The following is a 14,160-nucleotide window of genomic DNA, read 5'->3' as shown; positions in this document are numbered from 1 at the left end:
TTTATTGTGAAAACACTCTTGAAGAGTAAAAAAGGGGCAGCAGCTTTAATTTTAATTGAAAAATTTTGTTTATGCCCCTTCAGTCAATTCAACTCCATAAATCCATAAAAAAATAAATAAAATGCTAACTCCCGTTTCCATTTGGTCGCCGACTTTTCTTGAACTCCGTAAAGCTTTCAAGGATTAATATAAGAAATGGTCAATCTCTTTATTCTAACCCATAAAACATTTCCTATTTTCAGTATTGCCATTGGAACATTATTTCATTCGTCCTACATTTGTGGATTCTGATTCCCAAAAAAAGAAATACCAACTAATCAGAACTCAAATTCAAATAAGTTAATAACCCTTAAACGAAATTGACCCGAATTATGAAAAATTTAAACTCGAGATAACTCAAATTTAAAATGATTTAGAATTAAAAGGATTTGAACAAATAATCTAAGATTATGTAAATCTCGTGAGGGCAAAACTTGAAACGATCTAAACATAAGATTACTTAATTAAAAAATAAAAACACTTAAAATGATTCTAGCTAAAACAAACTTGAATCGAAATAATAAAAGGTTTTAAATACCTATCGATTCACATGTCTATTATTTATTCAAATTTTCGTATTAGTTCTTTATTATAATTAAGGCGTGATTTTGTTTTAAGTATTATGAGAAAATAAAAAAGTAATATAGTATTATTAATGTAATAATATAAATATTGAAAGTATCATAATTTAACTTAATGAACTTGAACAATATCATTCAAGTCAAATTTTAAATTTCAAAAAGTAATGTTTTAAAAATCGGACTATTGCTTTAGTTAGTTAGATTATTGATTATTGATTCAATCAGTTCGGCCGTTAATCCAACACTAATTAAATAAATGATTTAAAATATTTAAAATTTATAAATTGATTTAACTGGTTCAAACGTAGATTTTTATCCTAATTTTTAATTTTTTTATTAATTTCGTACGATTCACTCGAAAATCGATTTAATCTTTTTACTATTTGAAATAATATATCATTCGATTTCTAAACTAATAAATTTGACAAACCGATCCAATCTAATTCCAATTATACAATGGAAAGATACAAAAACTAAAAGGAGAAAATTATTTTAACTTAACAATTTTACATACTAATAAAAGACTTTTATTTCATAAATGGAAGGTTGTTTATGTAATTATGAAGTAAAAGGGAGGGTATTCATTGAAAATGTTATTCTATAAATACTGTGATTGACGTGTTCCATCCTACTCGGTTCTTACTTTAGCTGTTTTCAGGAAGTTGCTTTCGTTTTCCTCTTTCATTGGCTTCTTCATGCAGATCGGTGTTAACTCGACCGTCCCGGCTCAGAACTTGCTCGTTTTCCAAACCAAACGGGCAAGCTTCAAGTGCCGGAAATCACCTCTTAACTCATTGTCTACTGAGTCAACTCGGAAACATCTTTCCAACCTCGAAAAACTCCTTCAGAAAACGAACCAAACCGACTCAGACCAAGTTACCAAACCCCTCACAAATGGGTCTATTAGTATCAAACGTAAGGGTTTACTCGAAGGGCTGAAGCTTTGGGATATTAAACCGGAAATGAAAGCCGCCGAAGAAATGTCACCGAGTCACTTGAATCGGCTTCAGAGGCTTTTATCGAAAACCATGGAGTATTCTCCGAGGAACAATCTCGGTTCACGTTGGAGAGAGTATCACGGTTGTAATGATTGGTCCGGTTTACTTGACCCGCTCGATGAGAATCTCCGGCGAGAAGTGGTTCGATATGGGGAATTCGTTCAAGCGGCTTACCATGGTTTTCATTCAAACCCGGCCATGCCGGTCGACGAAGCTCCTTTACCGAGACACGTGGCGTTGCCTGATAGGTCATATAAGGTGACGAAGAGCCTTTATGCGACGTCGTCTGTTGGGTTACCGAAATGGGTTGACGATATGGCTCCGAATCTTGGGTGGATGACCCAACGATCTAGTTGGATCGGATTCGTAGCGGTTTGTGATGACCGGCGAGAGATTCAACGTATGGGAAGGAGGGATATTGTTATTGCTCTACGTGGAACCGCTACGTGTCTTGAATGGACCGAGAATTTTAGAGCTCAATTGGTTCGAATCCCGGGTTCAGACGACTCGAACGAACGGGTTGAATGTGGGTTCCTGAGCTTACACGAAACACGTGGAGCTCACGTGCCTAGCTTAGCTGAATCAGTTGTTCAAGAAGTACAGAGATTGATAGAAATGTATAAAGGTGAAACCTTAAGTATTACAATCACAGGGCATAGCCTTGGGGCTGCACTATCTCTTTTAGTTGCTGATGAGATAAGTTCATGTGCACCTCAAGTGCCGCCGGTCGCGGTCTTTTCGTTCGGAGGGCCTCGAGTCGGTAACAAAAATTTCGTCCAACGGCTTAATCAAAAAAATGTTAAGGTATTACGAATTGTAAATAATCAAGATCTGATCACTAGGGTTCCGGGTGTATTTATTGGCGACAATAACTCATGGGCATATACCCATGTCGGGACGGAATTGAGAGTCGATACTAAAATGTCACCTTACTTGAAACCAGATGCTGACATATCATGTTGTCACGATTTGGAGGCTTATTTACATTTGGTGGATGGTTTTTCATCGTCGAATTGTCCGTTTAGGTTGAATGCGAAGAGAAGTTTAGTGAAATTGGTTAATGAACAAAGATCAAATGTGAAACAATTGTATACACACAAGGCATTAAGTTTGAACCTTGATAGGGATAGGTTAAATGTCCCTATACCTAGTTGTTTGCCTAGCCCATCTCGATAATGCAACAAAAAAATGAAAAAGATAAAACCTTGCACATATATGATCATTCATCCATGTCTTTTAATGGCCTTTGCTTTTCATTGGACTGTATTTGTTGGTTTTTTTTGGTTGGTGCATGGTGCTATGACATTAATGCCTCTCTAGGGTTTCACTGGACCTACACCTCAATAGATTCTAGTGTCATCGTACTAGATATTGTGTTTGGTGGTTGTTGTAGCCGATGATTCGACTTTGGCTCCTCTTTTGGTTGGTGGTCTAGCAGGTGCCATAACGGCTCCAGCATTGGTTTTTTGGGGCTTCACCGTGTCATGGCTTACACTAGAGGCAGCCATTAAGTTGGAATAGTTGCAATAGCCTCTCTCTTTTGTTCCTCAATGCTCTCTCCGTCTCCTTTTTCCAGCTTGTGGCGAAAAGATGGTTGCTAGGGTTTTTGGGGACTGGATTTGGTTAGGGTTTTCTTGTTGTATTTTTCTAGGATTTTAGTTTTTTTTTAAATTACATTCAAAACTAAACTATTAGTAAGTTTACATTTTGATCACTTAGCTTTAAAAAGTTGAAAAGCAGTCACTGAACTATTTGAATATTTTCATTTTAGTTACTAAGCTGTTAAAATAATTGTTGTACGGCATGCTCTGTCCGCATTGCCTGCACCCATTAAAAGTTCTCATTCCCCTTCTCTTTTACAATTCAATTTTATTCATGAAACCACTTTGAATGTCATAAATCTGTGATCCAAAATCTAAACTGCTTTCTTCTCCGATCTCTGATATTGATGTTAGACAAACTTAGATCTAATGTATGTTTTTTTTACTCGTTGATAAGTACCGGTCCACTACACTAAGCATCAAATCATCGCTTGGAGCTCACTAGTCGGACTTTAAAAAAAGAAAAAGAACGTAACATCCCAATAATTTAAATAAAACCTTTCGAATAATATAACAATTTAAATAAAAACTTTCGAATAGTTCAATGTCTATTTTATAACTTTATAAAGTTGAGTGACCAAAATATAAACTTAAACTAGTTTAGTGCCTTGGATGTAATTTACCCTTTTTTATCCAAATGTTTACAAGGAAAGTACTTCTTTTTCACCATCACTCCTATTTTTGTACAAATGCAGTAAAAAAATGGAATACAATTAAAGAATAAAAAATTAGCAGAGTAAAATTGAACAAAAGAATAGAACAAAGTCAACCACCTTCAGATCAAAAAGCATTAAATAGGCCTAGTTTTTACTACATGCAACAAAAAGAAACACTAAGGAAACATCATAAGCCCTCTCTATAACTAGTTTTCTTTAAGAAGAGCAACAACCGGAATTCGTATTCACGGGCTGTCCCCGAATCTGCACGGTCGAAGGTCGCGCACTGTTCATGGCCGGTTGGCTTGCCATCCTGTAAATAACCGTAAAGAGATCAGTACCGTTAAACTCGAAAAATGAGAGTGAATGTGACTCTGTGCTCGCGCCCGTGTGTGCATGTACCTATTCTTGATCGAAGCAGTCATGGCCATGAAAGCGTCTTCGACGTTAGTGGCATTCTTAGCACTTGTTTCCATGAAAGGTATCCCGAGTTCATCTGCGAAAGCCTGTAGGAAGGAAAACAGGTTCTGATACCTAAAACTGATATCAATTTTCGACATGTGTTCGAGAAGTTTACCTTAGCTGCCTCGTAGGAGACAACTTTTTTGGCCGATAGGTCACATTTGTTCCCGACTAAAACCTTGTTCACATTCTCGGTGGCGTAGCGGTCGATTTCGTTTAACCATTGCTTCACATTGTTGAAACTCTCTTGGTCTGTCACATCGTAAACGATCTGTCGAGTATGTAACCGACATGAATAGAATCGTGTGTAAAGAAAATAAGGGAGTGAAAGTGTAAATAAAATCCGAAATATGCAACTTACAATGATGCTATGAGCCCCACGATAATAGCTGCTAGTGATTGTCCGAAAACGTTCTTGGCCAGCAGTGTCCCACTGTATATTTAGAAACAAGCAAGAAAAGGAAATCAATAATCAACAATGATTAAAACAGCTAGAAATGTCATTTTTAACTCGAAGTTGAACTAAACCCAAACATAATACAACTTGATTTCATCATAAAAGTCAACAAGCAGAACTCAAATATAATTCAAAATCTGAATGATCCAGAACTCTAAATGACTTAAAAAAGTAATCGAAATGACCAGAAATCAAGATAACCTGACTCAAAAAATCCACATAACAAACCTAAATGATCAGAAGCCAAAACCCAAATACCTGAAGATTTTAAATGGTTAATGCACTATTTGTGGCTTGAACTTAGCAAGTATTCCTACATTAGGGCTTAATTTTTTTTTTTGTCTAAGTTAGTCTTGAACTTAGCAATTATACTAACATTGAGGCCTAAACTTTTGTCTAAGTTAGTTTTTGAACTCGACCGCTGTTCTCACATTAGGGCTTAAACTTTTTTTTGTTCAAGTTAGTCCCAATATTTACTTGAAGAAAAAGTTAGACAAAAGAAAGTTCAAGTCCTAACCTTAGAACAATTGTCTAGTTCAAAGTTCAATATGCGAATAATTTTCAAGTTCAAGCATTATTTTTGACAAAAAAAATCGACTGAAAACTATTGCCAAGTTCAAACCTAAAAAAAAAATTAACCCAAGTTTAAAATATGAACTATTTCGATCCACAAGCCTATTCCACTCAATTAACAGGTCTAACTAGAACTAAAAGAATGAACCCACTATCCAAATAAGTAAACTTAGAGATTCAAACCCCAATTGAAATATGAAAACATAGGTAGCGAATTTAAAGACATACAATTTGGAGTTTGATGGTTTTTCCATCTTGTTCCACGGTACGGATTTTCTGCAGATTGGAATAAGATTTCGAAATTAATTTATCATTTAAATGCTTAAAAATAAGTTTGCACATATACTTGAGACGATACTTACGAAGTCAACACCGATGGTACTGATGTAACTTTCCAGATATGAATCATCCTGCTCAGGTGTAAAGTCAGAAAATATTTTTAGGGGTCGAAGTTATTTTGATGATAGTAAAAATATAATTTCATCATTTAATAGTTTATATATTTATAATTTTTAAAGGATTAAATTAAATTTTATCATTTTTAAGGAGGTCAAAGTGCAATTTTATCTTTACTAATTTAAAATTTTAAAATGACCTAAATAGAAAATTTTTTATTTTAGAAGCGACAACCTCCTAAGCTACGCTCTTCCCCAAAAAGGAATCAAAAAAAAATCAAACCTGTACTAAATCACTAAGCTAAGATTAAAAAAAAAGACACTTACAGAAAACCTCAAAAGTAAACATGATTTCCCAACACCAGAATCTCCGATAAGCAAAAGCTTAAATAGATAATCACTGCCATTTAAACAAACAAACAAACAATATTCAAGATAGTAATAGAAGGAAAAAAATCAAAATTTTAATATATCGCTAAAAAAATCTCTCCAATCTCTCTTAATTTCGATATTGAGGGTCCTTTCAAAAAAATTAAAGCAATTTAATTCCTATCAACATCAATTGTACTTAATTGTGATTGATGTAATAACAAATTCAACTCTCAAAATTTACATATTCTATCAATTTGGTTCTGATTTAACAATTTTATCCCTCAACATTGCAACATTTGTGTAAATGTTGAGGCTGAATTTGTTAAACTTTTTAGAATTAAGACCAAATGACAAAATATATAAACACTAAAGGCTAAATTTGTTATTATGTCAATCAAAACTATGTAAATTAATAGAAGACATTAACGCCAGGATTAATGGTTATTAGTTGCTCACTTTTGAAATTGATAGAATTAAATTGCTTTAATTTTTTTATTGAAAATGACCAATTACTCAATTTTAAACTTGAGAAGAACTAGAGAAATTTTTTTACTGGAGTTTATTTGTAGAACAACGAATTGACGAAGTTCACAATTTATTTATTTAGAATTAAACATAGAAACTATATATAAGTTCCAAAAAATATTTCACTTCTAATAAATCACATTTTGTTTTTACTAAATTGAATTGGATCGTTCTTCATTTTATAGAACTAGCGAATTAAGTTCTATAGAATTACCCTAACAATTTCATTATAGATTTTGAGCATATCTGTTTTTTTTTACATAAAATATCTAGAACTACCCATAGCCCTTCCCAACCCATAAATAAGAGGATAATACATTTTAGCACACTCGAACCTACTTTCTTTTACATTAACAATAATGCCCATACTAATTGAACTAAGACTTAATCGGTACAAGTTTTCATTTCTTGTACCGGACTGTATTAACATTGAATTATAATTTTTTTTGGCAGCAACGATTTCCGTCCTTGAAGCCTAGATTTCTTGGAAATATGTTAAAATTACTACCTCGCTTGAGAATTCACAAACATTATTATTTCTAAGCTAAATTTAGTGCTAAAAATAAAATTTTACATAAACAGATCGGAAACAAAAATGCAATCGTATCTGATTCACATAGCCAATCGACAATCAAATTTTCTTAGGCAAAAATTTTGAAAAAAGGTAAATTCTACAGAAAAAATAGTTAAAAATGACTGATTTAACGTAAATCCAAGATAATTAACGATTTCTTTCTAAGATTTGAAAAAAATAAAATAAAAATCGGAGCTTACTATTTGGGAGTCATGTTGGCGACGAGTTAGAATATACTGAGTCACGAGTTAGAATTTCCGATCGTCGCCGGAGCAAGAGAAAATTGAAACCAAAAAAAAAGAAGAAAGAAAGATCAATGGGGGAATATTTGTTGTTTATAAATAAAGAAATAAAATCAGATTTTTTTTAAATTTTAAATTTTAATTAATGATTTATTAATTTGAGAATGTTGTTGGAATCGGATTAATCAGATTGAGAATCCACTAGTATATTGATTCGGGTAAAATAATGAATAATGTTTGGAGTGAATTGCTCGAAACTGATAAAAAATAAAAAAATTAGGAAAAAAAATCAGTGATTCAAGTTATAAATTTTTTAAAATTTTAACTATTTTGTTAATTTGTATGAAATTTTTTATTGTTTATTTCATTATTGTTTTATTCGCTGTTAAACTTAGAATTAGTAGTATAATTAGTTCATCTTCCAATCCAATTTTTGAAATATTGTTTGAGGAATTGTTATTGGAATTATACCGCACCTCTCGGTTGGATTGATTGGATGAAAAATTGATCGATTTATTGGTCCAAACAAATGAATTGAACCATATTTAAGTGAACTACTCAAAATTAAAATTCGATGATTGAATCGATTTATAATTTTATAATTGTTTATTTAATATTTTTTAAGGAAATTAGAGAGAGTGTGATGTAGCAACGAGACCAACAAAAGGTTACCACGTGTATTATACTTATGTTATATTAATGGGTTAATTTTATCAAACATCCTCAAACTATTGCATAGATTTTAAATTGGTTTATAAACTTAAAATGCTCTAACTAAATCTTTAAAATATCAATATTGTACCAATTATGTCCTTTTGTCAATCTAACCATCAATTTTGGCATTAAATGTTAGTTTGGATCTAACGTGGAATATATTTCAAATATTTGGAGCAAATTATAAATACACATACATGTATCTTAGATCTAATATGTTAGATACAAATTGTTTATATTATAGATACATGTGTTTATAATTTGGTTTAATTATTTTAAATGTGCTCAAGTTCATATTTGAGCCAGCATTTAACACCCAAACTAATGGCTAGACTGAAGAAACGATCTAATTGATACTGTACTAGAAATTCAAGGGTTCAATTAGAATGTTTTGAAATTTTGGATCAATTTATAATCTGAGTCATAGTTTAAGGATTTACACTGAATTTAACCCATATTTTTCTCCGAAATTAAGATATAAATTATTTTTGTTCATATCTTTTTCGAATCTCCCAACTCTCTGTTTGTCTGAAAAAGAAAAGAATCCAAAAGATGCTTCGATCCTCATGCAGTAACCGAGTCTCGAGCGAGTTCTTCTTGGACTCACCTGATTCCCAATCACTGAGTTCGAATCAACATGGTTCAGAGACGGTTCTCTTGGACAAACAACTACTTCCGGTATATAACCCACTTTCACGCGCCGCCGAGAAAGAAAGGTCCCACCTTAGATCTGCTGAGAACGCCGTCCACATCATCCCTTTCGTTCTCGTTTTTTGCGGTTTCATCCTTTGGGTATTCTCCAGCATAGGTTTCAAACACCATCCCTTCTTTTTCATATATTATCTGCTTTTTCTTCGATTGATTGTGAGAAGTTAGTTCAATGTGCTATTTATGATTGTCTACGATCTAGGTTTTTGAAAAATTGGTTCTAAGTTAGTGAAATAAACAACTTGCGTTTATTTGGTTGAGATGTTAAGAGTATGGAATTGGTGTGATTTGATTATTAGCCATATCTGTATGTTCTATTGATCTGCCAAGGCATAAGAACTGGTTAGCTTTTTTTTTAAATTTAGATGCATGAATTCTGATAAGATTTACTGATTTTCAGTCGCAGATATTAGGTAGATTAAGCTTAGACTGTTTTGCTCGTGTCCGACACTCATGTCCAACATATGGTTATGGGGATATGAGCTTTAAAGATCCTTCAAATGTGAAGAAAATCTTAGAAAAGTCTATATAAACCGTTCTCTGTTACAGATCATATCTGACACTCACACTTGAGTCTGAGTAACATAGAAAATCTTAGAAAAGTCTTAACTATACTGGTCCCGGTTGCAGACCGTATTCGACACTCACACCTGAGTCCAAGTAACATAGTGGTTAAAAATCAAATTTAGACTATAGAGTCTTGTGTTTGATTCAGTGTTGCTTTAAAGCCTAAGATGATCAAATTCTTTGCAGAATCAAGGGTTTGAAGATTGATATCAAAATCAAGAGTACTTTTTGTGCATGGGGCAACTTGATTCAAAAATTGAAGCTGTTAAGAGCTTCATTCTACAAACCGAGTGGCATATACATAACCTGTGAGGTTGTCAAAGAATGGAATGTAGCTCGGGTTCTTTTCAAATGGATAATTCATTTGCTACTGAAAAAACATTTTTTGTTTTTGTACAATGCAGATGATTTCATGCACTTTTCAATGTCAAATGGATAAAAGATGAAAGTTAATGTATTTTCAATTGATGAGAAACATCAATTTGTTCATTCTTGCTATTTATGGTCATTGGTTTAATATTAACTTCAACAAATTCCCAGCAAGTTTTCATGCTATTGGATTCTTGAATCTTGAATTGGTGCTAGAGTATCGATTTGCAGGTACGGCGATGAGTAGAGATTCAACTATTTCGGGTGGAGAATCTTCTTGTGGCAGGTAATGGAACTCCTGGAATCATATAATGTGCTGCATATTTTCCATTTCTATAATCTGCAATGCACTTTTCTTCACTGAATTCGACTTGGTTGTATGGTTATATCCGGACAAATGCTCGACTAGGGACAAGTAACGTTGCTCATTTTATCAAAGAAAGCTCTGTAATTTCATGTTTCATTAATAAATGATGGATAGAACAGCTTCAAATGGCAATGATATATAGTTTGTTTACTTTCTTGCTACTTATGGTCTTTAAATCTTTACATTTTTATGCTTTGAGAGGCTCACACTCAAAATTTGTGTGTTCAAGCACTGGTCCAAGTCTAACTAGTTTAGGTATGACAATATTGTTACGAATAGAACAGACAAGTTGATTATCCCACTGCAACAGTGATCCAACAAGATTTGCCCGTACAGTTAACGGAAAGACCCGAGGCCATCTTTCCTCTCCATATGCCCTGAGAGCACCTTCTATGGCCGTTGGTCCGGATTTAATTGCATCAGCTAATTTCCTGGTCAGTATCACAGAATCCTCTAAAGCACAACAAGCACCTTGACCGAGATTGGGAGTCATCGGATGCCAAGCATCCCCAACCAGCACTACTTTGCCGGTTGAAGCAGGAGGGCTTAAACCCGGCCATAACCAACGATCAACAAGCAGGGTTTTACTGATCGTCTCATCTGGGCTGAGATCAATCAATCTAATTAACTCTTCAGGCCAGTTGTTTACGAGTTCCTTTGCTTGCTTCCTCAGCAAAGCTGGATCAGTAATCTTGGGACCTGCAACAAGACATGTCAGAAGGATCGTTATAAGGTAATTCGTTACTTCATTTTATGATTGAATCATAAAGTAAAATAATAGATCGAAAAAAAAAACCTGGAGAGGAGGGACTGTTATAGCAGATAAACCAGTAAACTTTTGTAGGAGACACCGGAACATATCCAGCACGCAAACCTCTTCCGTAGATATAATTAACATTTGCTGCAAATGGCTGCCCATCGGGATAAACTCCAAGTCCACGGAAAGCACTATATCCTACATACCTCGGCTCGGAGAAACCCATCCACTTGGCTATCGGAGATCTAATTCCCTCACAACCAATAACAATCTGTTGAAGAAACATATTCAATAACCTGATTTCTTTCAAAATGATAACGTTGAAACTTGAGGTCTACTAACCTTTGCCAGCAACGTAGTCCCATCGGTAAGTTGCAAAAGAGTTTCACCATTTTCACTCGATTGAATCTTTGCTAATTTGGAAGAGAACCGAACTGTCTCAGGTGGTAACTCGTTGGCAAGCGTCTCCAGTAGTATTCTCCGCTCCACTGCACGAACTTCTTGGCTGCCGAAATAAAAAAGGTTAGAATATTAGTTTGTCGAAACAAAGAAAACAATTGTCTCCAAAGAATGTTCATTACGTTTGATCTTCGTCTTTGAATTTGAAGGAGCGTAACTCCCTTCCATCTTCTGAGTTCACCACCATCCTGCACAGCTGATGCAATTAACAAGTTCAGAATATGGTAAGCCATAACTAATTAGGTCTAAAAACGTAGGTTCCAAGTCCCCGAAGTTTGATAAATATTAGGAGTTAAATTTGTTTTTATAATTTAATATTTTGCGTAAGCATATCTTATAACAATCAAATTTCGATGAAAAATATTAAAATTGTTAATAATTTTATTATAATTTTTGTTATTAAAGTACCGAGATTAAAGCTTTGAAACGCACTTTAGAATGTTTGGTTTTTGTATAAATATCCGTTAGAATTAGCAAGAAGCATGTGAAATTGACATATATACCCTTGAATTTCAAGAAATTGGCCCCTAAGAGTATCTGCAACACCAATGGCATCCAATACCCGCCACCCATTCTTGAAAAGGGTAAGTGAGGTTCCACCAGTTCTAAGCGACGCTGCTTGCTCAAGCACCACTGACCCAATCCCTAGCCTGATTATGTATATATATGATTTTAATCTCTTAACATGAAAACAAATAAAATGGCAAAAATTTCTTTTTTTTTTTACAGACCTGCGAAGAGACACTGCAGTGGCGAGACCAGCAATCCCAGCTCCGACGATGACGATATCTTCTTTCCGAACACCGGCTGAAGCTTTTATGTTGACGGAGGGGTTGAGTTTGGTTCTAGGTTGAGCTCGGAACCATGATGGTTTCTGTGAAAATCTGATATCATGAGAATTGTAGAAAGAAGGTCGTGGCATATGGGAAGTGGTCATTGCCATGGTGATATAGAGTGTAATGAGTTTGGGAAGTTTTGTGATTGTTTTTTGAGATTGGAGAATAAAAACACACACACACACACACCAGATTTTAAGTATGGAAATAAGTGGAGGAGATGAAAAGATCTTGTTGGTTCATGTTGAGCCTTGTTTTTTTGATAAAAAAAAGATTGATATAGAAAATTCTGTCCCCTTGGTTTGATCCAAATTTGAACATATCCAATTATTAAAAAAAATTTGACTGCTCAAACTCGAATTTGAAATGATGGGAATTATAGCTTAAAGTGTTAGAATTGAGTGATTGAATCCTTATTAAAATAAATTATAATGGTAAAATAAAATAAAAGTAAAATTCAGACAAAATTATATATATTTTTATTTTATTTTAGAATAAAGTTTTTAAACTTTATTAAACTTCATCTATTTGATATTGATTAGAATAAGTGTTTCAATCTTACTACACTCATTCTATTATAATATGGTTTTATAAGCCTATAAATAGACATAGTCTACTCCTCTTATAATTATTCAAATTCGACATAGTAAATTATTTTCTTCTCTACTCGTGATTTTTTTCTGAAAATGTTTCCACATGAAAATATGTGTGTTCTTTATTTTTCTTTCTATTTTCTTTGCGATACATTGTCATTACTAACATTCTATTTTTCATAAATTGGTATCTGAGCTTTCTGGTTGTTCATCTCAATCACGGTAATGGCGTCTTTGAAGTATGAAATTCCGTTGTTGGATCGCAACACCAGATTCATGTTGTGGCAGATAAAGATGTCTGTAGTTCTTACGCAGATGGACTTAAAGGATGCCCTACTAGGGATAGATAAGATGCTTTCGACATTGACAGAGGAAAAGAAGAAGCGTAAGGATCGAAAGACATTAACACAGTTACGTATACATTTGTCTAACAAAATTTTGTAAGATGTGATGAAGGAGAAGACAGCCACTACATTATGGAAGAGGCTGACACAAATATGCATGTCGAAAACTCTAACCAACAAGTTGCATATGAAATAACATCTTTATGCTCATCATTTGGAGGAAAGTGTATCTGTGCACGAATACTAAACAGTGTTTAAAGAAATTCTCTCAAACTTGGAGACAATAGAGGTTCAGTATGATAAGGAGGATCTAGGGTTGATTCTACTTTATTCGTTGCCTCGTCTTATTCAACCTTTAGAGACACAGTTTTATATAGCCGTGAGTATCTCACAGTTGATGAGGTTTATGATTCTTTGACCTCGTATGATAAGATGAAGCATCTTGTGGTTAAACTCGACTCTCAAGAAAAGGGTCTCATTATTCGTGGGAGACAAGATCAGAATGTTGATGATGTTCATAGAAGGACACGGGAACAGAATCCTCACGGTAAATCTAATGTTAGATCAAAGTTTTCAAACAGAAGTAAAACTTGTAACTTCTGCAAGAAGAAAGAACACATAAAATCTGAGTGCTATAAGCTGCAGAACAAGATCAAAAGGGAGGTTGCGAATCAAAAGGAAAAACAATCAGAAAAATCTAGTGAAGCTGATGTTGTAGAATACTACAACAATGATGAATTTCTAGTCACTTCTGTCAACAATTCTAAAGTGAACGAAGAGTGGATCATTGATTTTAGCTGTACCTTCCACATGAATCCCAATCGGGATTGGTTTACAACTTCTGAAATAGTGTCTGAAGGTGTTGTTTTGATGGGAAATAATGCTTTATGTAAAATCGCAAGTGTTGGAACAATTAAAGTTAAAATGTTTGATGGAGTTGTCAGAACACGTAGTGAAGTGCGACGTGTTCC

The 14,160-nt window shown here is 33.9% G+C and overlaps 3 protein-coding genes and 1 long non-coding RNA gene across 5 annotated transcripts; 2 read left to right on the top strand and 2 right to left on the bottom strand.

Moving 5' to 3' along the window:
• The first annotated feature begins 1,256 nt into the window (after positions 1–1,256).
• Positions 1,257–3,346, top strand: LOC107933705 (phospholipase A1-Ibeta2, chloroplastic). The gene has a single exon (XM_016865987.2). It carries the CDS (start codon positions 1,316–1,318, stop codon positions 2,792–2,794), a length of 1,479 nt encoding a protein of 492 aa, XP_016721476.1. The 5' UTR covers positions 1,257–1,315; the 3' UTR covers positions 2,795–3,346.
• A 458-nt stretch (positions 3,347–3,804) lies between these two features.
• On the bottom strand, positions 3,805–7,582 carry LOC107933726 (GTP-binding protein YPTM2). The gene is made up of 8 exons (XM_016866004.2): positions 7,434–7,582; positions 6,090–6,162; positions 5,730–5,777; positions 5,596–5,643; positions 4,699–4,770; positions 4,453–4,608; positions 4,278–4,381; positions 3,805–4,188 (listed from the first exon to the last, which is right to left on the bottom strand). Exons 1-8 carry the CDS (start codon positions 7,445–7,447, stop codon positions 4,092–4,094), a joined length of 612 nt encoding a protein of 203 aa, XP_016721493.1. The 5' UTR covers positions 7,448–7,582; the 3' UTR covers positions 3,805–4,091.
• Positions 7,583–10,261: 2,679 nt separating this feature from the next.
• LOC107933681 (monooxygenase 2) lies at positions 10,262–12,359 on the bottom strand. 2 transcript variants are annotated; one of them, XM_016865956.2, is made up of 6 exons: positions 12,148–12,359; positions 11,920–12,066; positions 11,539–11,604; positions 11,300–11,462; positions 10,997–11,228; positions 10,262–10,899 (listed from the first exon to the last, which is right to left on the bottom strand). In XM_016865956.2, exons 1-6 carry the CDS (start codon positions 12,357–12,359, stop codon positions 10,388–10,390), a joined length of 1,332 nt encoding a protein of 443 aa, XP_016721445.1. In that variant the 3' UTR covers positions 10,262–10,387. The 2 variants fall into 2 exon arrangements, with proteins under 2 accessions (XP_016721445.1, XP_016721446.1); XM_016865957.2 differs by lacking the exon at positions 12,148–12,359 and having other exon boundaries at positions 11,539–11,612; positions 11,920–12,062.
• LOC107933682 (uncharacterized) lies at positions 11,133–12,424 on the top strand. The gene is made up of 4 exons (XR_001693689.2): positions 11,133–11,324; positions 11,401–11,479; positions 11,566–11,640; positions 12,146–12,424. It is a non-coding gene; the product is annotated as an uncharacterized lncRNA (long non-coding RNA).
• The last annotated feature ends 1,736 nt before the right edge of the window (positions 12,425–14,160 follow it).

Source organism: Gossypium hirsutum, chromosome A03 (assembly GCF_007990345.1).
Source record: "Gossypium hirsutum isolate 1008001.06 chromosome A03, Gossypium_hirsutum_v2.1, whole genome shotgun sequence".
In the NCBI taxonomy this organism is placed as follows: domain Eukaryota; kingdom Viridiplantae; phylum Streptophyta; class Magnoliopsida; order Malvales; family Malvaceae; genus Gossypium; species Gossypium hirsutum.
Note: the sequence above shows the minus strand (reverse complement) of the source record. Positions and strands in the feature narration are given on the sequence as shown.

Bases quoted from the DNA above. Each gene is read 5' to 3' on its own strand.
- LOC107933705 (XM_016865987.2), top strand. From the start codon at position 1,316: ATGCAGATCGGTGTTAACTCGACCGTCCCGGCTCAGAACTTGCTCGTT.
- LOC107933726 (XM_016866004.2), bottom strand. The intron at 5,778-6,089 runs GTAAGTGTCTTT...ACACCTGAGCAG, and splicing joins GTTTACTTTTGAGGTTTTCT to GATGATTCATATCTGGAAAG. The intron at 4,382-4,452 runs GTAAACTTCTCG...TCCTTCCTACAG, and splicing joins TCTCCTACGAGGCAGCTAAG to GCTTTCGCAGATGAACTCGG.
- LOC107933681 (XM_016865956.2), bottom strand. From the start codon at position 12,359: ATGGCAATGACCACTTCCCATATGCCACGACCTTCTTTCTACAATTCT. The intron at 11,605-11,919 runs GTATATATGTCA...TCAGCTGTGCAG, and splicing joins CAATTTCTTGAAATTCAAGG to GATGGTGGTGAACTCAGAAG. The intron at 11,463-11,538 runs GTAATGAACATT...TTATTTCGGCAG, and splicing joins TTCAAAGACGAAGATCAAAC to CCAAGAAGTTCGTGCAGTGG.